The 23,252-nt window shown below is 46.0% G+C and overlaps 1 protein-coding gene across 1 annotated transcript in view; it reads right to left on the bottom strand.

The window, feature by feature from the left end:
* The window catches only part of FRMD3 (FERM domain containing 3), a 313,236-nt gene that overhangs the window by 57,870 nt on the left and 232,114 nt on the right, over window positions 1–23,252 (bottom strand). Inside the window, exons 8-13 of the mRNA XM_079927578.1 lie at window positions 19,747–19,834; window positions 18,115–18,203; window positions 15,026–15,089; window positions 14,113–14,201; window positions 5,066–5,140; window positions 4,682–4,750 (exon numbers count right to left, since the gene is read on the bottom strand). Coding sequence (XP_079783704.1) covers window positions 4,682–4,750; window positions 5,066–5,140; window positions 14,113–14,201; window positions 15,026–15,089; window positions 18,115–18,203; window positions 19,747–19,834 — 474 coding nt within the window. The remainder of the gene's footprint in view (window positions 1–4,681; window positions 4,751–5,065; window positions 5,141–14,112; window positions 14,202–15,025; window positions 15,090–18,114; window positions 18,204–19,746; window positions 19,835–23,252) is intronic.

Genomic DNA, 23,252 nt, shown 5'->3' with positions numbered 1-23,252 from the left:
ACATTAGAAACTACATTTGGTATCATATCTCTGTACACACACACACACACACACACACACCCGCAAGTGCACACACAGCTAAAGAGAATGTTTCATGCAACAATAGTAACTCTTGCTATGTGTGAGCCGCTATGTTTTACTTTCCATTCTACTTAATTTCATTTAAAGTGCTGGTCTTGACCACTATTTTCACTTCGTGACTCATTAATGTGCTACAGCCACAGCCGGAAAAGCACACATCTCATGGAAGAGACTGACTGACGGCCGAGGTCCCAGGGGAGCACCAGAGAGGGGCATGTGATCCTGCTGTGAGTGAGGGGAGAGCCAGGAAAGACCTCCCAGGGAAGGTGATGCCAGCGGTAAGTCCTGGCAGGGGTGGTGGGTTTACAGGGAAAGAAGTGGAGGTGGGGATTCCTTGCAGGGGGAAGAAAGGAAGGAAGGAATAACAAGGGGGGATTAAAGTTCACCATGAGCAATGACTTCTTTTACTGTGAAGGGTTCTCATTTGTCTGAGCTTTTCATGGGATTTCCATTAGCCCTGTGGCCTTCATCACTGTGCCTAGTTCTGCAAAGCACATGTTGCCGTGTCTGTGTGGACTATGTAGTTTTTTGACCTCTGAAAAGCTCATTTTCCATTGTTCCCCTCCCCCAGAAATTACTATGTATATCACAGCAGGGAGGGACCCCTAGCGAGCCTTTATGGAGGCTCTTTTGCTCCCTGTCAGGTGAGGGTCCGTGCTGTGTTCCCCCGCTCCCGGAGTCCAGGCACCAGCCGACTCGGCCAAAATGCCTGACCCGCTTTGCAGCCCACTCACGTGCACTCCTGGCATAGGACAGTTTCTGAGCGAAACTGCCGTTAAGGATTCTACTGAGTAGAAAGGTTTCCTTCGGCAACTGCAGGTATATTCTAAGACTGGCTTCAATTCTAAGACTGGCTTCAAGAAATGGTGGCATAAAATCGACCAACAAATACGAGGCTAGTGGAGTTACTGCAACCACTCCTCGGAATGAAAGGAAGTGCTGCTGGCCTGTGAGTAAAAAACTCCATCTGAAGAGACTTCAATGTGAACGTGTCTGTCAGGTTCTAGCTTCCCATTTTTGGATGAGAGATAATAATAATAATATCACCACCTCACATTTTTATGGTACTTTATAATTTTAATACCCTTTATCTTAATGGCCATAACAAAACCTAGAAGTCGGGGAAAGATATAAGAATCTCCTTTTATAGATGAACAGACTGATGGTCCGAGAAGTTAAGTGACTTATGCAAGACATAGCAACACAGCCAAGATTAGACCCATTCATGACTCCTAGATGGGTGCTCATTTCAGGTACAAGTGCTGTTTCTGGGTATCCCTTGGTGGTGGCTCTATGCCCAGGAGGCTTAAAGAGCCGACCCTGAACTCTCAGAGCTACAGTCCTCCGCCTCACTGGGCCTTGGAATGGGCAGGTGATTCTCACCAAGTAGCCAGCCGATAGGGTTCCACTTGGGGATCCTGTCATCAGCAAAGTTCAATGAGCTAACACGAGAGTGAGCTTCTTCTCTTTTTGAAAAAAAAAGAAAAACTCCAAGACAGTGTTCTTAGTCTGTGTGTGTTTCTCTGTGTCACACACATCTCAGCAGGAGTAGGAGTCCATGAACTGGCTATCCTTTGACGAGGAGAATCTCAAGTGAGAGGAGAGATAACTGAAGTCTTACCATCACCATTCTAGACTAGCAGGCCTCTCTGAGCACTGCCAGATAAAGAGAGCTCATTACTATACTCTCACTTTTGACAGCCACATTAAAGAAGTCAAGACAATTCGAAAATACGATAATTGTGTAAGAGAAACATTTCCTACCATGCAACCAGCTACTGGGAAGGAACAAGAAGTTGCTACTGAAAGTGGCACACGTCACTGTGGCTCTGACCACAGTGCTGCCTCTTGGGAGGGCGAGGTCCCCAGGGTAGCACCACGGACAGATCTCAAGTCTCAGAAAATTACAGATGTGAAGCTGTCATCTCACACTCCTAGTGCATACATCCATTCAGCAAATATCTACTGACCTCCTACTATAGCCAAGCACTGTGTTAATTGATGGGTAAGATGGAGATAACCAAGATAGGCACAAGCTTCGTCCTCCCAGAGCTTACTCTGTATTATTACTTTAAACAAATTCTTCCTTGTAATGTCAGAGATTTGAGAGATACTGCCAAAGAACTGAGGACCAGAGAGGCATCCAGAGGATGTGAACTCAATAGGCTTTCACAAACAGGTAAAACCGGGTAGAGGAAGAGCAAGAAAGAACATGTGAACCGGTGTCGAATGGGCCTATAGAGCCTTGTTTGCAGTAATATCCTGGGAGATTTTAGAAAATTCCAGAAAAGAAAAACTATAAATTGATGGATGCTTCATTTCCCATCCACTCTGGTGGTTCAGTCCACTCCAGGAAAAAGCTTTTCACTAGGGCCAATCTGCTCCCTTCACCCCCTCCCCCAGCAGTTATCTAGAGCCTGGCTATTCAAGGTGCAAACCATGAACTAGCCACGTGGCCATCATCTGGGAGAGCATTAGAAATGCCAGATTCATGAATCAGAATCTGATTTTAACAGGATCCCCAGGTGATCCCTGTTCAAGCTACAGTTTGAGAAGCCTTGACCTAGGAAGCCTTAATTCCCATAAATTGTGCAAACATAAATTTAAAAGAGAAGTATTTTAAAAAATTCTTCTCTGATCTCATTAACCATCATCCATCGATGGTGACTATGGGCTTTTGGAAAGCTCTGCATATTTGGAATATGTCTCTCTGAAAGCATATTGGGTTTTTTTTGCGGTACACGGGCCTCTCACTGTCATGGCCTCTCCCGTTGCGGAGCACAGGCTCCAGACACACAGGCCCAGTGGCCATGGCTCACGGGCCCAGCCGCTCCGCGGCATGTGGGATCTTCCCGGACCAGGGCACGAACCCGTGTCCCCTGCATCGACAGGCGGACTCTCAACTACTGCGCCACCAGGGAAGCCCCCTGAAAGTATATTGTTAAAAACATTTTCCTACTTTGTGTTTGTGCCATTAAGGGGACTCCCCAGAATCGAGTATTTCTTTTTATTTTAAGATCAAACACTCAAGCTTCAAGCAGGAAGAATAAAACCAAGCTGAGCCCCTGGGGTAGGTCTGCCCCCCAGCTTCTAGGAGAATGCAGAGGCTTTCAGGGTGGCAGATGCAACACAGAAAAGAGGATATAGGACTCAGGAGCAGGACGCTGCAGTTCTAGGCTTAGTTCTGCCACCAAAATATTTATGACCTCAGATAAATCATTTAACTTCTCTGAGACTCAACTTCCCTTATCTGTAAAATAGAATCATTAAACTGAGTCATCCCTGAGGTCATTGTGGACCAAAGATTCTGGAAACATTTAAATGATATGTTCAATTATTTCTTCTTTTTTGTTTCTGCTGCACTGAGTAACCACAATCTGAGGCAGAGGAGGGGTTATAAAAAGACTATTAAAAAATAACTATTGTCATCAACAGGTAGTAAGCTCTAAGACTTCCACAGGTATTGCACCAAGGTGTCCCAGCCAAGGCGCTCCAAATTCCCTCGCCCACAGTTTTCTCCTGCTTCTCAAAGCAGGAGACACTGCTTTGCAGACTTGTACGTGACAGCTTTCCACTGGGTCACCCAAAGCCAGGGATGAATTATTCTCTGTACACATCTGCACAAGATTCCACGCTGACTGAAGTCCTGCTCCCCTGTGTGGGAGCCCACGCTGGCCTGCTCCACTGTCTGGATGCCCACACTGGCCGGCTTAGCTGCACTTCTGAGAGACCAAGGCCTCCTCCTGCCTGATAGCCCCAAGGACAAGGTGAGAGGTACCCTGTTCACTGGGTCACCTTGGAGATAGAGGAGACTGGGCATATCTGAGCATAGGAAGACTCCAAGTTCAAAGATGGGGAAGGAGGGACCGGTGCCCACCACTGTGTGGGAACTTCCTAAAGAATATATCTTATGATGATCTTGCCTTCAGAAGGGGGAACATCAGGATAAGAATGTTCTGCTTTAGATATTTAGCATGTTTGAAGTTTAAGATGTATGAGGATTTGTGTAAACTGTGGTGGTAAGAAGTACAACATGATCAAGAGAATATTTCATTCCTAAGAATTACATACATTGCCATGTTAATGTAGAAGCGTACCCTTGACCCACTAATGACTAAGTTCGTCATTCCTCTAAGTGGCTTTTGGGACTAAAGGGTCCAATGAGAGATGAGTACCCCACCCCCTCGTGTGACATAGCCTAGAAGGAGTTGGGCCAATGGGAACTGGCCACGTCTGATGAACAGAGGCCGGAAGAGAGAGCAGTTCTAAGAGGACATGACAATGGACTCAGCGAGGAGATAACCCAGCCACCCGTGCCTCACACACTTCCCGCTTGTTCCCGTGACCCTGCAGGCTGAATCAGGGCAGTGACTCCACACAGAGCAAGTAACTCAGAATGGAGCCCAGCCAAATCTGTCTGAGTGAGATATGGGGGATGGTGAGAGTGCCATGCCAGGAATCAGGGCCTGATAACGGCACAGGGCCAGGCAGCTGGTGTCCTTACTCTCCCTCTTGTTAGAGTGGATTTGGCGAAGCCAGCCTTTACATCCTTCTGTCCACCCCAGAAATCTCCCGGTGCCCTGGGGACCACCCCACTCACCTGTGCACCTCTGGAGGCTCCCTCTGGATTTTGGAGCTTGCCTCCACCACCTCTTTGGCAACTTTGCCACTGCAAAAGACAGAAACACAGTGTCTGTGCACAGACACTCAGAGTGGAAGGGGAGGGGTGCGCACACTTTTTTTTTTTTTTTTTTTACTTCACAGTGGTCTGACCCAGCTCTAGGAATCCGTGCCTTCTCCTCCTCCACGAGGGAACATTACTATAGAGTTTAAGGGGTCCTGTGGGCATAAGAAATGAGTGGAGTGGAAAGGGAGGACCCAAACGGGTACGGGCCAAAGTGCACTGATTTATAAGTACCATATTCCAACGCAAATGGCTGTCCCAACCCAGCCCCATCATCGAAATGGAAGCATGGGTACCCACCTATATCGAAATCTGCTTCCTTTAAAAAATATCTTGCTGCTTGACACAGTCTTGATCTGACTGGATTTTGCATACCTGTAAGAGAAAGCAGAGGAGAGGTGGCAGTGACACTGGAAAGTCCAAGCAGAACATGCCATAGAGCGTGGTAATCGGATATTTTGACCACCAAGAAAGAAAGACATTTTACTGTATGACTCAGCACGCGTGCGTACACACACACACACGCCTGAAAGAAAAGTTACTTTCACCATGTGTATTGCAATCTGATTTTTTCTATGCGATCTTTTCTCCTTCTTTTATATGCTGCTGATGACCCACACATTTGGTCTCGTAATCTATTACTGGGTCACGACCTGCAAAAAGGACCAGGTAATATTGATGGTCAGAGGAATTCTTTGCCAGTTTCTGCTTGAGCGATACGGAGAGGGTGGGCTGGGTCACAGGGCACCGTTAAATTCCTTGCTGCACGGACCTTCTTGCCTGTACCTGTACCAGCGCTGCAGCAGGAAACAGCTTCCTGGTGACGCAGGCCACTCACCGTGTCACACAGAACCCACCTATTGTGTATTTTCTAGGAGATGGCACCAGGGGCCCATGTCACCATGGAAACGGTCACTGGCTTCTGAGTATTAAGAAGGGTTAGGGGCTTCCCTGGTGGCGCAGTGGTTGAGAGTCCACCTGCCGATGCAGGGGACACGGGTTCGTGCCCTGGTCCGGGAAGATCCCACATGCCGCGGAGCGGCTGGGCCCGTGAGCCATGGTCGCTGAGCCTGCGCGTCCGGAGCCTGTGCTCCGCAATGGGAGAGGCCACAACAGTGAGAGGCCCGCATACCGCAAAAAAAAAAAAAAAAAAAAAAAAAAGGGTTAAGTCACCACGACCTAGTGCCCTTTAAAAGAACCCTCGCTGGGACTTCCCTGGTGGTCCAGTGGTTAAGACTCCGCGCTTCCACTGCAGGGGGCGTGGGTTTGATCCCTGATCAGGGAACTAGATCCCGTATGCTGTGCCGCAAGGCCAAAAAGAAAAAGAACCCGTGTTGGTCGATGACTAAGAAACACAAGGAACAGAGGCCCAGCCAAGCACTGATTCAGCACCTCTGAGCCCTTCCCGTAAATAAGAACAAAACAAAAACACTCTGAAAAAAAATCTAGAACGTGGACTTCCCAGAAGCTGAGCACAGAGCACTTAATTCCTGTGCTAAGCTCAGGAAGACACAGACTTGGCATTTGTGGAATGTAAGGCCCAGAGGGCCTAGATATTCATCTAGAAACCCCCATAAATTAGTGAACAGATGTAAATTACATGCTGTGGTGCACGTTTGAAGGAAAAGATGCAACGAAAGTGTTGGGGTGAACGTGGTGCCAATCTGGTCTGGGGGCCACAGAAGGTGCCCTGAGGAAGGGACCTTTGAGCCGAGACCCAGGGAGGGAAGGTGTTAACAGGGCGGGTGGTGGCAGTGTTCTAGGCAGAAAGCCCAGCAGGCAAAAGCTCTGAGCCTGAGCACTGGAGAACTAAGATGATCTGACATGCATTTCCCGGTATTGTTATTACGGTTGTTTTACACACAGTGGCTCACACGTTTTCCCCCCTAATGTAGCAGGACTTGACCTTGTTAAAGATTTGGTCTTTGTTGTCAGAACAATGGAAAGCCACAGAAACACTCTTGCCAACTGCCTGAACCCACAGAGAAGGGCCCTGGCTACAAAGGATACATCTAGAGAGCAAGATGGGCAGGGGAAGAAGGGCGCAAGCCCAGGGAAGGGGATTCCTGTCAAGGCAGGCCCCAGAGAAGACAATGTGGGAGCCCTAAGGACAAGCAGAGCACATGAGATCCACACCCCGGAGGGGGTCTGGACACCTAGGACAGGCTGCTGGCCAAAGCCAGGTTACAGACCATACCCAGTGAAGAGGAGAAAATGGCCCAGCAAGCCTGGCTAATGTGGGGCAGAGGACCCACTCGTCCTCTGAGGATGTGCCTGCTCTGGGCCTGTCTGCTCCCCGCACCTCCAACCTTAGCCCTAGACAGCCATGGGCCTGACACATGTTCCGTCACCGGATGCCTCTCCCCATCTTCTCAGCAGGGCTGTTGCTCCCACGTACTCAGAGATGGAGGGTGGAGAAACATTCTAAAGCAGCTTCTGCTTTTCTTATTGTTTTGCTGTTATTGTTCCAGGTTCCTAAGGATCCTCGGGGCAAGGAAGTCTGCTAAAAAGATTACTAAGAGTCTTTTTGTTTGTTTGTTTTTGTCTTTCTTATTTTTTTTCTTATTAGTCATCCATTTTATACACATCAGTGTATACATGTCAATCCCAATCTCCCAATTCATCACACCGGAAGAGTCTTAATTACAGTTTTTGAAATTCAGACTCAACTCTGTGCCCATTTTATGGAAGATGCCAGAAGCTCAAAGGGGTGTGGACAGCAAAGCAATTCCGGTGACAGGGGGGCTCTTCTGGGGAGCAGTGGGCGGCTCTATCTCTCACCCGTTCAGCCTCAGCTCCTGCCCTTCCAAGTCCCGTGTGGAGGCCACTGTCTTCTCCTTACACCCAGAACAGCCCCTTGGCGGGTGGCCTCAGTACTCCGCTACATCCACACAAACCCAGAGTGGCTCAAGAAAAACAGGTCAGAAGGCATGCTGTGCAGAGAAAGTGAATAGCTGTCTGCTCAGGACGAGAGGACTGATAAAAGCATTGGCTTCTTCCTGGCAGCTGAGTGCCCTTGATGATTATTTGCATGATTTCATTTGCTCATAGACACTCTACCGAGAGCATTACCACCAAACCCACACCCTCCCAAATGTCCAGGGAGATGCCCGATAATGTTTGGGCTGAGATATTTAATGGAATTTTAACAGGGGAATTTATTCTGAGAGCTTGAACCCCACAAACCCCCTGGGAATTGAGAAACAGAGAGTAGGATGGAAGGAAATACACGGGGGCAAGAGGAAGGCGGCTGGGTCACAGGACATGCACCTAGCCGTCCTTCCAAACCTGGCTGTGCATCGGCTGTCCCTGGAGTAGGGGTTAAGAATACCGGCTCTCAGGTTGCATCACTACAGATTCTCATAAGGCAGGTCTGGAGAGGGGTCTGGGAGTTTGTGTTTTTATCAAACACTCCAAGGTCATTCCAAGGCAGCCTACTTGCACTGGAGAAACTGAGTCCCCATATTCTCCTTGAATGACCCCCAGGTGGCATTTTACCTGAAGAAACAAGGGGCCAGGTTCTTTCCTGCTTTTGATCCTGTGACCTTGGTCAAGTCATGTTGCTTCTCTGAGCCTTAGTTTCTCTATAAATTTTTTAAAGGGTAAGGGTATTATAATACCTAATTCATAGTGTTCTAAGGAGGGTTAAATGAGATTAAATGATTTGAAAACACCTAGAGTACTACCTGCTCATTATATAATACTTTCCCTCCCTCTCCCTTTCCCCCACCCCCATTATCACTCTCCAGACCTCTGTATTGCCTTCTCACTATTGAGCTACCAAAGCCAATCCTCTAAGCCACGACCAATCCCGGGAACCGTGTCAAACGCTCTGAAGGCCAATAAAAGAGCCTTTAAACTCTAGCTCTAGCTGACCTGTTCCAGCTCTCTGTTCCCAGGCTCTCCCATCAACGAGCCCAGAACAAAAGTCTTCCTCCCAACGAAGGCAATCAAGGCACAACCTAGTGAAAACAGCAATTCTCTCTCCTCCGACCTTCTTCCAGGCCTGCCCTCTCCCCGCTTCCACCTCCAACTCCCCATCAAACTTCCAGCACAGAAGCACTGACTATTCTCAAACATCTGACCTCACAGAGAAATCCAGTCCCCAGTTGACCAGCACATGACTTGGCAACACCTGTGTATTCACATGGTGGCTTCATCACTGCTTTCCTTTCTGCTGTCACAGCTCTCCACCACCCCCACCCCAGAACTGCCAGGGCAGAGCCACTGTACCCAGAGACCACTGTACCCTTCCATGGCACTAGGGAGTTGTGCCCACTCCTGACGTTGAAGGTGTGTTTTAAATGGGGTAATATACGTGAGGTGTGCACACATGCGGACAGTGCCTGGAACAGGCAAAGTGTTCTCTGAGTGTCAGTATCATCCGATGCACACACAGCACAGCTCTGCAGGAACACGCCTCCACTCACCCCTGCCTCTAGCTTCTCTCCTCTGGTACCTGCTACTACAGGGGCTGGGGATGGAAGTCAGCACACTGGGTGGTGCTCTAAAGGCCGCCTCTAGAACTAACAATACTACTTCCCTTTTTCCCATGGTTTACAGCTTCTGGAGTAATCAGAGCAATAACAACATATGTTATTATTGAGTCCCTACTAGGGGCCATTCACCATCCAAAGCATCTTAAATACACTAATTCATTTCATCCTCACAGCTCTCTCCTAGGAGGAAGCAATCCACATTTTTACATGAGGAAATTGAGATAGAGAACGGTGAAGTCACTTAACAATGGTCACATCATAGAAGCTGGAGGAACCAGGCTGCAAACCCAGGCTTGTCTGTATTTTAAAATAGTGCTTTAGCCATGCAGGTTCTTAGACTTCAGAAAGCATCAGGATCACCTGGCAGGCTTTTGAAAACACAAGGTTCTGATTCAGTAAGCCTGGGCTGGAGCCCAAGAATCTGCCTTTCTAACAAGTTCCCAGGGGATGCTGAAGCTGGTCCAGGGACCCTAACTTGGCGAATCACTGGATTAGAGCATTGAACCCTAGGCTGCAGGTTCACACTTCCTGGGAAAGGTGTATTACTACCAACATCTAGTCCCCTCATCCCAGATTCTGAATTTTTAAAATATCAGCTTTATTGAAATATAATTCACATAACATAAAGTTCACCCTTTTAGATTTTATGTTTCAGTGGTTTTCAGTATAATGCACGGAGTTAAAAATTCATCAAAAAAACATTTTCATCACCCCAAAAGGAAGCCCCCTGTACCCACTGGCAGTCCCTTCCTTCTTCCACTCCTTATCTCCTCTACTCCTTAGCATCATGTTTTCAAGGTTCTTCCATGTTGTAGCAGGAATCAGTAGGTACTTCCTTCCTTTTATGGCTGAATCATATTCCATTGTATGGATAGACCACTTTCCTTTATCCTTTTATCAGTTGATGGGCATTTGGTTTAGCTATTATGAAGAATGCTGCTATGAACACTTGTGTACACAGTTTTGTGAGGACCCAGATTCCAATTTAATTGGGTCAGGGGTAGGGTCCACGTTCGTATTGTTTAAAAGCTCCCCCAGCTGATTCTAACATGCAGTCAGGCTGAGAACCTCTGGTTTAGAACCTTATTACTCAAGTGTGGTCCATGGGCCTGCAGCTCAGCATCACTGGGGAGCTTATTAGAAATACGGACTCTTGGGCCCCACCCAGACCTACTGAACCAGAATCCACATTCTAACAGCATCTCTGGGTAATTCACGTGCTCACTAAAGTGTGAGAGGTGTGCGTTTAGGGAGATACTCTGGGTCCTTGACAACCAAGTATAATACTGTTCCTTTGACAAAATGTACACTAACTCCAGATAAGGAATTTATTAGGGACTGCCTTTATGTCCTGCACACAATTCCATACAAAGTTGGGAACAGAGAGTTTCATCTGAGGCTCCACTGTGTCCTCAGTGCCTCGCGCTGACATGGCATAAAGCTAGTGTGAGATAAAGATTCATCAAATGGAAGCACCAGGGAGCCACTGAACCCTTCAGGGAATCCAGTGTGCTTTCAGGGAATCAGCGCCCAGAAATGGCATGTTCCAGTGCTCATTTTAGGTGATAGCACCTGAAAACACACGGCACAGAGGAAGCTCTGAGATGGTGACTATCTAAGTCTGTGTTGGGGATCCTCTGGGGGTTAGAGCAGGAGGGAGAATCAGAGTTTCTGCTTCTGGGCTCTGTTCCCAGGCAGCAAATCTCAGAGTCAGGGCTTTCAAACCTGATCAGTGGCCCCGGGCCAGCTGACAACTAGCACCATAGTCATATGTTAAAAGCACACTAGGGAATTCTTGGCCACTGGGCCTCCCTGTTGTCATGGCAGGTGAAGTGCAAAGGAGGGAGCAAACCACCCCCAACCCAGGAAACAAGATCAGGGCCCTTGCTCTGCCAGCCGAAACCATGAAGGCGCAGTGCCGGTCAGCTGGAAGCAGGGCCAAAACCACTGCCTGGGAAAGGGACGGAGCAGGAGAGGAAGCAGGAGCCCACTCCTGAGCTTCACAGGATCAGAGCCCTTCAGAAGTGACCGGGCTCAGCAACCAACTGGCACTCAGAAGACTTTCACTGTTACTGGAGGGGGTAGTTGTCAGAGTCATAGCAGCAGCTACCACTTATGGATGGTCCGTGTGCCTGGCGGAACTAAACACTGCAGGGCAGGGATTGCCAATCACATTTTACAGATGAAAAATAAATATGAGGCTCGAAGTGTTCAGTGTTTTGTTCCAGGCCACACGGCTAGTAAGCGACAGTCAAGATTCAAACCCAAGCCTCTTGGCTTCTAAAGCCCACGGTCCTTAACACTAGGCCACAGAGATGCAAGCAAACCATGCCTGAGCCCCAGTTCCCTCCATTGTACATATGAGAAGGCTGAGGTCGGCCACTGGTCCGAGGTCACACAGCTGGGTCAGGATGAGCTATCTCTCTCCTCTTTCCTAAGGAACAGGGAGGGTTATGGGACAGTGGAGGAACACAGGGTTTGGGCAAAACTCAGATGAGTACAAATATTAGTGATTAGAAGTCCTAATGGGAGAGATGGGGTAGCCTGTCCCAACCAAAGCAGAGGTGTTGATGCAAGGACTCGGCCAACTCTATAGGGTGCCACCTGTGCTCACAGCTACACTCCCTGGGTTCTGAAGCATCTACAGATGATTGGAAGTGGTTTCTTTGATATGCCTAGTTGGCCCATTCAATGACAGAATTATCAGACCACTTTGTTAGCTGCCAGATAATGAGTGTATCCCAAAATGTCCAAAACGGATTCCTTTGATTGTGGGTTTTTTTCCCTTCTTCCCCCTCTTTTCAATTCTGTTTTCACCTTTATTTGACTCCATATACCAACTGAATTGCTCACACGTGATAAAACAATATGTGTGCAAAAAAAAAAAAACTACTCAATGTCCTAAGTGATTAGATAGTGGCGATGGATGCATAACTTTGTGAATTATACTAAAAACCACTGAATGCATACTTTAAAGGGTTAATTTTATGGTATATGAGTATTATCTAAATTTTTTTACTTTTTATTTATTTTTATTTTTTGGCTGTACGTGGGCCTCTCACTGTTGTGGCCTCTCCCGTTGCAGAGCACAGGCTCCGGACGCACAGGCTCAGTGGCCATGGCTCAAGGGCCCAGCTGCTCCGCGGCACGTGGGATCTTCCCGGACCGGGGCACGAACCCGTGTCCCCTGCATCGGCAGGCGGACTGTCAACCACTGCGCCACCAGGGAAGCCCTATCTAAATTTTTAAAATGATTAAAAACAAAAACAAAAAAAATGTGCAGGCTCCAAGTAAAGACTAAGAGCACCAGACTGCCTGCCTTTCCTTTTCTCCACTCTCATGTGGATGGAGAGGTCTAGACATGCTGATTTTTCAGAGGCCATCAGGTGTTCTTTGTGTACCAGTTCTCAAACACTGCAGGGGACTCACAGATGCCTTGAGGTCTCATTGATACATATCATCCTTCCAAGAAGCACAGCATTTTGTGAATCATCTCATGCTCCTGACAGGATCTGCCCAGGATGTAGGGGTTTCCTGGGACACCAGACTCTCATTCTAAACCTGGGAAAGTCCCAGGCAAACTCACACAACTGGTCACCCAACCTCATGGGGAGCAGTGAGCAATGAGTGAAGGGTCTCCAGTCCCCAATCCCAGCTCTGGTCCCCACCAACAACACAGCTTCTCTATTTTTATCTTTTTTACATATTAGGCTTTGCCTACACTTTCTGTTTAAGGGAAAGAGTTCTGTGGCTGAAAAGGGGTTTGAAAAACACTGTTCCAGCCTTCATTCTCTTGATGGTCCTTGTCAGCCAAAGCCCAGGACGTTCAGAGATTCAGCATTTTCAGGTAAGTCTAATAAGAAAGACAGTATTTCAGTGGGGAGGGAGTCGGGAAATAGAGCAAAAGCCGCCTGGATGAGCTCCAGGGATGAGCGGCGCTGATACTCCAGGCGGGGCTGGCTAGGTTCCTGACTGCATCCATCACCACTGTTCTTCCAGTCAGCAAGTGTCTCAAAGAGGAGAAGCTAGAACTCATGGAAAAATCCTAAATTTTAACCTCTTTTGAAAGCTGAGAGCTTTATGGATGGTTTCTGAAGTCCTGTCCAGCACTGACTTTCTACAATCCTAGACTCTGATGGCATCCCACCCACAAACCTTTGGCTCTCATCTCTATATACTGAGGCCTTCTTACTATGAACATGTGTGACTCCCTGCCCAAGGTTTCTTTTCTAGTGTTGAGAGCACATTCAACCCATGCTCAGAGAGTATTAACTCTGCCCTCGTAAGTGTCTCTAAGCCAAAATGAATGGGGAATTAGTAGATAAACAGCCCAACCTCTTTGCTGGTCAGTGGGAGAACTTTGAGGCCCGTTCTACAGTCTGACAAGAGTTCCCCAGCAGAGCTGAGCCCAGCTGCTCTCAGTAGTGACTGCTCAAGAACGTGTCCTAAATTGCTTATTTCTCCCTCCTCCACTCCCCTATTGGTATGTTCAGTAACCACATCCCAAAGAAACTACTTGCACAAAACTCTTCGCAAGGTCTGCTTCTGAGGAGACACGAACCGAAAAAAGACCCCATGACAGGCTGGATGGAAATAGCAGTATCAAAAGAAAAAAAAAAAAATCCCACAGCAACTCTATGGGAAACACCCAACGTAAAATAAAGTTCAGGACTTGATCAGGCCAACAGTGGCTGGGAGTCACCCTGAACAATGCACCCCATTTATAATTCACTTAAATATACTGAAAAGGACTATATTAAAAAAAATGAATATGCAGCTGTTTGCAAAACATAAAGGGTTCCAGGGGTGCTTTTAAAACCTATGATTAAATGAATAAAAGCTACTTACTTATAAAAGGCCTGGTTCTCCACCCCACACTTCCAAAGATGTTTGCAGGCAGCTGGTGTTGAAGTATGGAACGCCAACATGGCTTTTTTCTAATAAAACAATAACAAAACAAGAAAGGGCATGTTAAACACAGTGTATGTTTTTCATGTTTTTCCTTCAAGAAGTTACCTATTTGCATCCTGCCACTTACCAAACAGATCTGAAGTAACTGATGCATTACTGTGTTCTTAGAAGTGTTCCTGAAATGGTACTCCCCCCTCCCTCACCCTTTGCAGATATTACGAACCCATCCAGGCCCTGTTTCTGATAAAGAACAGCTTCACAATCCTTCTCAACACTCCAAGCATTGCCTGACTCTCAATCAGAGTTGGATGAGTTTAAAAACTTATTTGCCATTCTTGACTATCTAGTGCTTAAACCAAAAACTAGGATCAAGAAAATCCAGAAACTTCCAGACCTAGCTCTGAGGCTCAACGTTTCGGTAATGGCCTCCTCCCAAATGATGAAACCAACTAACATTTTAAGATTCCCTGGACTTACAGACTCTGTTTATAAAACTCTAACCAGCACTGGCTGATAGCTATCTTTAAGTATTATTCATTTGTTTTATCATTCTGGCAAATTACAGAGGTAGGAGGAAGTTCAATTTTCTATTTCTCAAGTTTATCACCGTCTAATTTTTACACAGGGGTATATGGACAGCATTGCTCACTGAATTTATTCTTAAATGTGCAAAGTCGGTGTTTATTTAACTCCAAACTTCCAGTATCATCACAGACATTAACATCGTGGTCTTCTGGGGGCTACATGACTAAAGGCACATTTTACACTTGACTCTTTCTCCTGCGCATACACACCTGCACACACACGCATGCACACACAACAACAGACAGCTAGAAAAACAGTTTCTGACCTCCTTCTGGGTGCCAATCACATAAAACGTCTTCCCTTCAAACTTCAATTTGCAGACATCCGACCTAAGAAAAGAAAATCTCTTTGGGTGAGAAGAAAAAAAGTAGCAGCTAACCAAGGTACCTGGCTATCCCAATGGAATCCGCCTGACTCACAAATGCCAAGCAGACTGCAATGAAACGAGATGTTATCATGGCTGAAGGTCTAATGAGCGGCGAAAAGCCCCCAAGTGAATGATACAGCAATTTTCTTCCCAAGAGAGGCTCCGTGGGCAGCTCAGAATTATTTATTCCATTGTTTTTACCGTGAAGCTGCACCTTTCCTCCAAGGAGCTCTAGGGGTTTCATGAACATTAATGACCAGAACAATGTTAATTGGTCAGTCCATTTTGCAAGATAGGAAGAATGTAGTTATTTCATATTCGGTTAATGAAACAGTATGGATTCACAGTATCTGTAACCTTTCACATCCATCTCCAAGAAACACACACCGCAATGCAAAATTTTCATTTCTGCTCTCCCTGTTGATAAATGAATAATTGTATTAGATACTGAGATGCTCAAAACTGTTAAGGACAACTTGATGAACTGTAGTCAAAAGACTTGAGGCTTCATCTTAAGGAGCTGCTCAGTTAAAATCTGACTGAAATGTAGACCTAAGGTCAACTCCTTGGTGAGGAGACACGTGTAAAGAGAGGAGGGAATTCTATTTTTATTCCTTTGATCTAATTCCTAGGACAGTGAGGTGTGCCCCTGTGCTTTTCCTGGGGGAAAAGGAATTGTGAGGTCATATTAAGCTGTGGAGAGGATTTGCAAGAGTGACAAAGCTCAATGGATGTCAAAAACAAAACAGAACAAAACTAGGTTTAACGTGGGAAGAAAATTTATTTTAGTAACATGTACATGGCTGCTACAAATATGTGCCTAAGCCGTGGCTGGAAGGGATGGGGATGACATCAGCACTCCACCAGGAACACCAAGAGGTAGAATCCAGAAACTAACGGTCTGGTGACAGTCCATCTCAACTCTTCAGGGTAGCCAAGAAGAAACTAAAGCCCCAAATGGGAGAGACTTGCAATTAATCTGCACGTGAGACATGTCAGGTTCTAACCCAGCTACTCCAAAGTTGACTAGTACCTGAGAATCAAACACCCTTCAGCATCCTCAAGCCTTTTGTAGTCCTAGGAGAGGACGGGGAAGTCCCTGCCCGCATTGCCCATGCTCCCCAAAGTCAGCAGAAATCGCCAGGGAACTTTTTCTGGAATGGACTGAAGTGTGGTTAACATTGGAGCTTCTTTACAGGTACTGAAAACACGGGGAAGAAAACTGGTAGCTCCACCATGTTACACATTCATAAAACATCCTTGTTCACAAATCAAATCACTCTCACACACACTATTCTACCTGCTTCTCCCCCATCTCCTTTCTTTCCTATGAAGCAGTCGGATATAACTGATGCCCATTTTATGGACGAGTACATTGAGACACAGAGAGTTAAGTGATTTATTAGGGGCACACGAGAGTTCGAGAATGATAATTGTGGGGGAAGAGAATAAGTGGGCACAGATGGGAAGTGAAAGTATGACATGAATAAAGGCAGTGATAGAGTGGGAAGAGAAGATACTTAGATAAATTAGCATTCTTAGAAAGAGAGGGCTGATCACAGAAAAGAGCAGAAGGTGTAGGGAGCAAAGTGGACATGAGCTGACTATGCTAATCTAGTAGAGAAGGGTTGAAGGGAAGGCAGGTGCTAAGAGGAGAGTGCCAAGAAGCAGTGGTGGGGGGACTTGATAAAGAGTGCTGAGAGAAATCCTGAAGCTAACAGAACCATGAAACAGAGGTTCAGGTAAGTGCAAAAGAGCATTTCAAACCCAGGACTGAGGATGGATGCCCACTGGCCCATCAAGAACTGCAGACCCAAGGGCTCAGGCCAAAAGAGTGAGCCCACCACTCAGGGAGACACTGGGTGACAAATCTGTCAGGGACCATCAGGGAGGGAACCAAATCACGCTGAAGCTATGAACCAGACTAAGCCCTTAGAATATTCCAATGCACATAGAATGTTCAGCCCTCTTCACTCTTTACTAAAGCTACTTTGTTCCTTGATTGGACATAGTGGGCACTGCCGGTCCATCCTCCCATGTCCTTCCAGACACAACCCAGACTTTATTCTTCCTCTAGATCAACTGTTCATGCAGATGATGCTCTTCCCAGCCCCAAAAGGATGGACCTTGATTTGACCAACCTCATCATGGAATTCTTCTTCTTGGAAGGATTAGTTTAAGGGGGCGCATATGATCCTATCCTGCCCAATGAGATACACAGGAAGTCTCCTACAGAGCTTCTGAAAAAGTTACCCTTGTTTTAATAGGAGACACATGGAAGGGGCTGCTCTCCTTCAGGGAGTGTTGCTGTGTGAAGATGTAAGGGCCAGAGTTGCGCACATGGCCATTTTATGAGCACAAGCCTGGGGATAAACCCACCACCCTGGGATGGCAGAGAAGAGAATGGAGGGGTCCAAGTCCTTCACGGTGTTGTCAGGCAGTTCAGTGAGAGGACCATGGGGCTGCCCGACCCCTGGGACTTTTGCTGTTTGAGATAATCAGTCCTCTCATTTGTAAGCCACTGTGAGCAGACATTCCTGTTCCTTTAAGCAAAAAGCATCGTCACTGATACACTGGATTACAAAGGGGGAGTCTAGAGCGAGGATTCAACAGAAGAGAATGGAAAGAAGTGAGTGGAAGAGAGGGGGGTCCTGAGTCATTCAAGGGAACTTGCACATTTATCCTGCCCTGACCTAGCCCGTGGTCACCCCTCTGGCCAGTGTTTCCTCACCAGCAATCCTGGACACCTTTTCTTCAAAGGCAGAGCCCCCCGAGCCCAGGACACCCAAGGTCTAAGACAACTGAGACTGGGTTCCATTTTTAGATGAATAATCTCTTTATAAGAAGTTCCAGGGCAGAGAATTGGATCCTAGGCATTCTACCTGACATTTCCAAGCAAAAAGTCAAAGGCTGGGAAAGAAAAACGAGATTAATAAAAAAAAAACAAGATTAAACAATTTTTTTCCGAAGAAGTACTCACTACTCACCATTTTATCAAATGGATTCTCTTATTTCCCTGAAATACCACAAAGCCTGCAGCAGTGAATCCTAAAAACGTTGTTGTGCCTGTTGAATCCTGAAAAAAAAAAAAAGACATAAAAACATATTTGGATTAAGGAATATAAAATAAAGGATAAATGATATGCTTATTCATCCTCACGCTGGGTTAATTTCAGGTTAATTACAATGACTGTAGAAATAAACTAAGCTTCTGAGATGGGACTTCCAACCGTAGTACACCTAACATTTGGGCGAGGGCCAGGAATGTATAGCTTTCCCGTCTGAGGAATGGACCTTCTGCCTCACCAGGAACCTCCTGGGAAAATACAGATTAGTCCCAAACCACTAGTCTACTTCCAAGTGCATTCGGGTGCTGCCTGAGTTCTCAGATCTGCCCTACAATGTGGGAAAACTGTTCTTGGTTTTCATAGCCCTGAAACCAAATCCCTGAGTGTCTAATCTAACCTGACTCAATCCCACACAGGATATCTGGCAATGTAAATACAAAGACATGTCTGGAAATGCCTACTTTGATTCCAGCCTCTACCAGGAAAACTAAGCATTGAGAAGGGAAGGCAAAGGAACAACAACAAAAACCAAGTCAGTCTCCAAGTAATAAATAAAACAGATGAGAGGCTCAAATTTGTCGATAAAATCTAATTCACTAAATGGAATAATCTGATTTATACCATTAGCAGGAAGAGACATCTGGCAAATATTCTAAAATAACTGTGTGGGCAGAGCCAGCAGAGGCACATGCCACTGTAAATAGGCCCCACTGGTGCTCTGCCCGGGCTGCACCCTCACAGATCCTGACGGCACTGGGCAACAGGCGTTTATGAAGCTTCCCAGGTCCTTCTAATAAGCAGCCTGAGCTACATCTCTAGCACGAGGACTTCACCAAATACTATTAGCTGGTCCCATCTGGGTAAAAAAATGTCCTAGTATGACTCAAAAACATACCTTTAAGAGCCTGGCTGATATAAACGCTTAGTTTAGCATTCAGGTTAGAGTCTGACTGATGCATAGTTTAGGATATGGAAAGGACACTGTTTTCATAAAACATTTCTGGAAAACATACGCTTGAGCCTCACGTTGGGAGCTTGTTTAAAAGGCAGATTCCCCAGCTGCACCCCCAGTGATTCTGATTCCGTGGCCCTGGGGTGGGGCCCAGGTGATTCTGACACAGGTGGTCTGGGTTTCCCACTTGAGAAAAATGCTGTCAAGTATTAATTCGAGAAAAAGGAAAAAAGAAAAACAAATACGTGCTCCTAATGTGAATTTTAAATCTTTCTTTTTTCCTTCCACTTACCCATTTTTAAAAACTGCATTCTCACTGGCAATGGCCTTTGAAAATAAACCTGTTAGGATCCTATAACTTCTCAGGAGGAAAACCATCCACTTGATGGATGAATGAATTAGCAAGCAATTAGAAGAGGCCAAGAGAGAAAATCTACTACCCAAACATGTGACTGCAGCCCACTGTTGTCCCTTATGATTAGGGGCGATGGGTCAGGCTGTGGAAATATCCTAGAAGGGATCCTCCAGACCTGCATACCAATTAACTCTTCTCTGGGCAAAACAATCATTATATGTCGACCTGCAGTGAGGGGCATTACCTTGCATGGGTGGGGATCCACCCCATAGGTTTCCAAAGTGTGAGCTCTCAGGAGTAAGTTAAATTCAGCAACTGGTGGGCTCTGGCCTCTAAAATCACACAAGAGAAGTTTAGGGAGTTAATATGAAAGATAATAGAAACATGGAGTTCCTTCATTCAATAAAATGTGCTATTCTTAACTAAATAAAGAGAGAAATCCCATAAATAGTAAGACTGGTCATTATTCCTCTCCACGAGGAGCCCTTTGCTAAGAAATCTGAGCTCATGTTCCAGGGCTAACTGTTCCATTAGAAACCCACACGTACTGTGAGGACTCCAGTGACCCGGACAGTTAATCAAGGTTATCAAGTTACCAATAAGCAGGGGCCCTCGCAAATTCAATCTTAATATGAACTAAAACACAGCATCTGTTCTTTCCTACTTACTTTAAAAGATTATCCAGGATAAATGGCATTTCTTTTTGCTCAGGGTAGGAAGTGGGCAAGCCTGTTACCCCATCAACAGCCTAAACAGAGCCATCCGGGTAAGAAGAGCTGTCAACCATTCCATTGGAAAGCCCTGGATTTGGAAAGAAAACCTCAGCCACTTCTAGTCCTAGCTGTGTCCTCCAGGGTGGTAAACAAGGTCTTGGCCCCAGGCAGAAAAAGGGGGCTGCAAATACAGATGGCTATGAAGCCCTTTCAGGGCTAACTTCCAAACCAGGGTTGTGCAGCATTTCAAAGACTCTGCTTTGACTAACAATATCTCACAGGTATCTTAGAGAATCCGAACCATTCTCCAAGGATAATATGTAACCTAAACAACCAAGAAGAGTTTGCTAACAACAGGAATGCAGTTTTATGTTCACAATGTAAAACTGTATTGCAATATTAACTCTATTTCCACCCAAGCCTCTCCTCAAAGATGGATTCCCTCCCCACCCCCTCAAGACAGCGAAGAGTCCTCATGTCTCTAATGAAAACAGTATCCCATCTTCCTTCTCTGTAAAGCCTTTCAAGATCTTCTCTTTACCCTGAATGTTCACTCTAATATGTCTAAGGAGCATCTTTATTTATTCATCAAGATCAGCACTGTGGGGACCCTTGTAATCCAATAACTCATTTCTGACCATTTCTTTGATTCTTTTCTTCCCTTCCCGGACTCTTCCTCACCTCAACCACTCTCTCTCTTCTCTCCTTTGAGAGACCCAAGCAAATGGATTTTGAAACTCCTAGGTCTGTCCTCCATGTCTTTTTAACCTTTGTTTCATTCTCTTAAATCTAAGGCTTTTTGTATTACATTCTGAATTCTTTCTTTATTCAAACCTCCAGCTCATTAATTTCTTCTCCAGCTGTGTGCATCCTGCTTTCCATCCCACTGAGGAGTTGTTTTAAAATATCAATTAAATATTTCATTTCTAATGTAATGTCTATTTGGCTCTTGAAACAGATGCCTGCTCTTATTTTATGGAATAAACTCTTCTTACTCCTCTGAGGATATCCACTTTGTTTCTTTGAAAGTCCAATCCCTGTTACTCCATTAATGCTGTTTTCGTGGTGACAGCCCTTTGGTTTGCTGAACCAGTGTCTTATTCAATGAATTGATGTTTCCTAAAGTGTTTGGTGATCATGGTTGGATGCTCATCTTTGTATTTTATGTTATTTGTTTAATACAGTGGCCTCCAGAGGTTGTAGGGAAGGACAAGACAGGCCACATGGGAAGAGTGTGAGTTAGTAACTTGATTTCAGGCTGAAGGTTGTAGTTCCTTCTGGACATTGTCCACATAAGGTACCTCCAGCTCAAGCCTGCTGCTGCCCATGACTCAGCATAAGGGAACCAGAGGAAGAGGTCAAAGCTGCCCAACTGTTCCAGATGCAGTTGCCCAACCACCATGATAGCTGCCCTGTTACCTGTTGCCTGAAGCACCCAGAACCATTCCTATTCTATATGTCTTTGACCTGGATTCCTTCCATCTATTTCCTATCTTCCAGAGATACCGCAGGACTTCTGATCCAAAGATGGTGTTCTTTCTTGCATCTGCTTTCTAATACATTTTCTATTATCCACAGGGACTTGGAGAGGGAAGGGAAGGGAGCCACACATGCTACGTTTTTCTTTTAATAGAAGAGGTAATTTTTAAATCCATCCTTTACACAATGTATTACCGAGGGATTAACTCAAACACCTTCTTTAGGAAAGTAAGGTCTTTCTAAAGCTTTCCGAATCTCCTCTTTAGTTTTGATGTTCTGAAGTTTCACTGGGACATACATAAAGGGAGCCTCCTTATTTATTCACCCCGATCAGCACTTTACGATCCTTTCAATCTAACAAATCCTATCTTTCTTTGACCATTTCTTTGATTCTTTTTTTTTTTTTTGAAGCCCTAGTCATTATAATTGTTTCTCTTTTTGATAAAGGAACAAGAGATTCAAGAAAATCACCAAGTATTTTGATGGAGAAGGGAAAGGGGACTTTCTGCAAGTTTTTGCAATACATACAGGTATTTCTCCCTTCATAGCTCTCTCATAAGTTCCTGAAGTAAAAGCTTACCTTTCACCAGCAGATAAAGATAATTATTGAATCTGAATACTGGGGGCTTCCTGCCCCCACATACACACTCTCTCTTTTCTCTCTCACTCACTCGTTCATACACTCCCTCATCCCCCTGGCTGGGGACAAAGCACAAAGCTGAGCTGTCCAGCATGTTGCTAAGCAGTACCCCACTCTGGTGGCCCTCAAGGCAAAACTTCAGCCTAATGACCCAGATTGAGGCCAAAGAGAAACAGGACTAGAGCTAAAGCAGCCCAGCACCTCCCACGCCACAGGCCACCAGCTCTGCTCCAGGATAATCCTGCCGCTTCACATGAAAGGCCCTCACTCTGCCTCTAGAGAGCTGGCCGTTCCCCTTTGTGGTAAACCGTCAACCTCTTTGTCGAAACAGCTACAGGCTGTTTATTCTTGAAATTCGACTTGGGTTTTGCAGCACACCCTTCTTTGCCATTCAGTCTGGGAACAAGTTAATTTTGAAAGGCTATAGTTTGGAAGTTCCTATTGGAAAGTCAGGACTTTTTGCTTGCCTAGGTGGTCTCTTTCTGACCACTTCCCTGTCCTTTGTAAATCTGAGGAGCATCTAATTGCAAACACTCAACCCCAGATGGCAGCAGGGTGCCGTGCTACACAGCTCCAGAGGACACACCATTAAACGCAGAGACCTCTGCTCATCAGGAGCTATCATCCAGGCGTGAAAAGGTAAGTCCCTGTCTGGGAAAAGATTTTGGCAACATGTACAATCAAAAAAGGACTCCTGGGCTTCCCTGGTGGCGCAGTGGTTGAGAGTCTGCCTGCCGATGCAGGGGACGTGGGTTCGTGCCCCGGTCCGGGAAGATCCCACGTGCTGCGGAGCGGCTGGGCCCGTGAGCCATGGCCGCTGAGCCTGTGCGTCCGGAGCCTGTGCTCCACAGCGGGAGAGGCCACAGCAGTGAGAGGCCCGTGTACCGCAAAAAAAAAAAAAAAAAAAAAAAAAAAAAA

The sequence above is a fragment of the Stenella coeruleoalba genome (genome assembly GCF_951394435.1).
Source record: "Stenella coeruleoalba genome assembly, chromosome: 7".
In the NCBI taxonomy this organism is placed as follows: Eukaryota; Metazoa; Chordata; class Mammalia; order Artiodactyla; family Delphinidae; genus Stenella; species Stenella coeruleoalba.
This window is presented reverse-complemented; position numbering and strand designations above follow the sequence as displayed.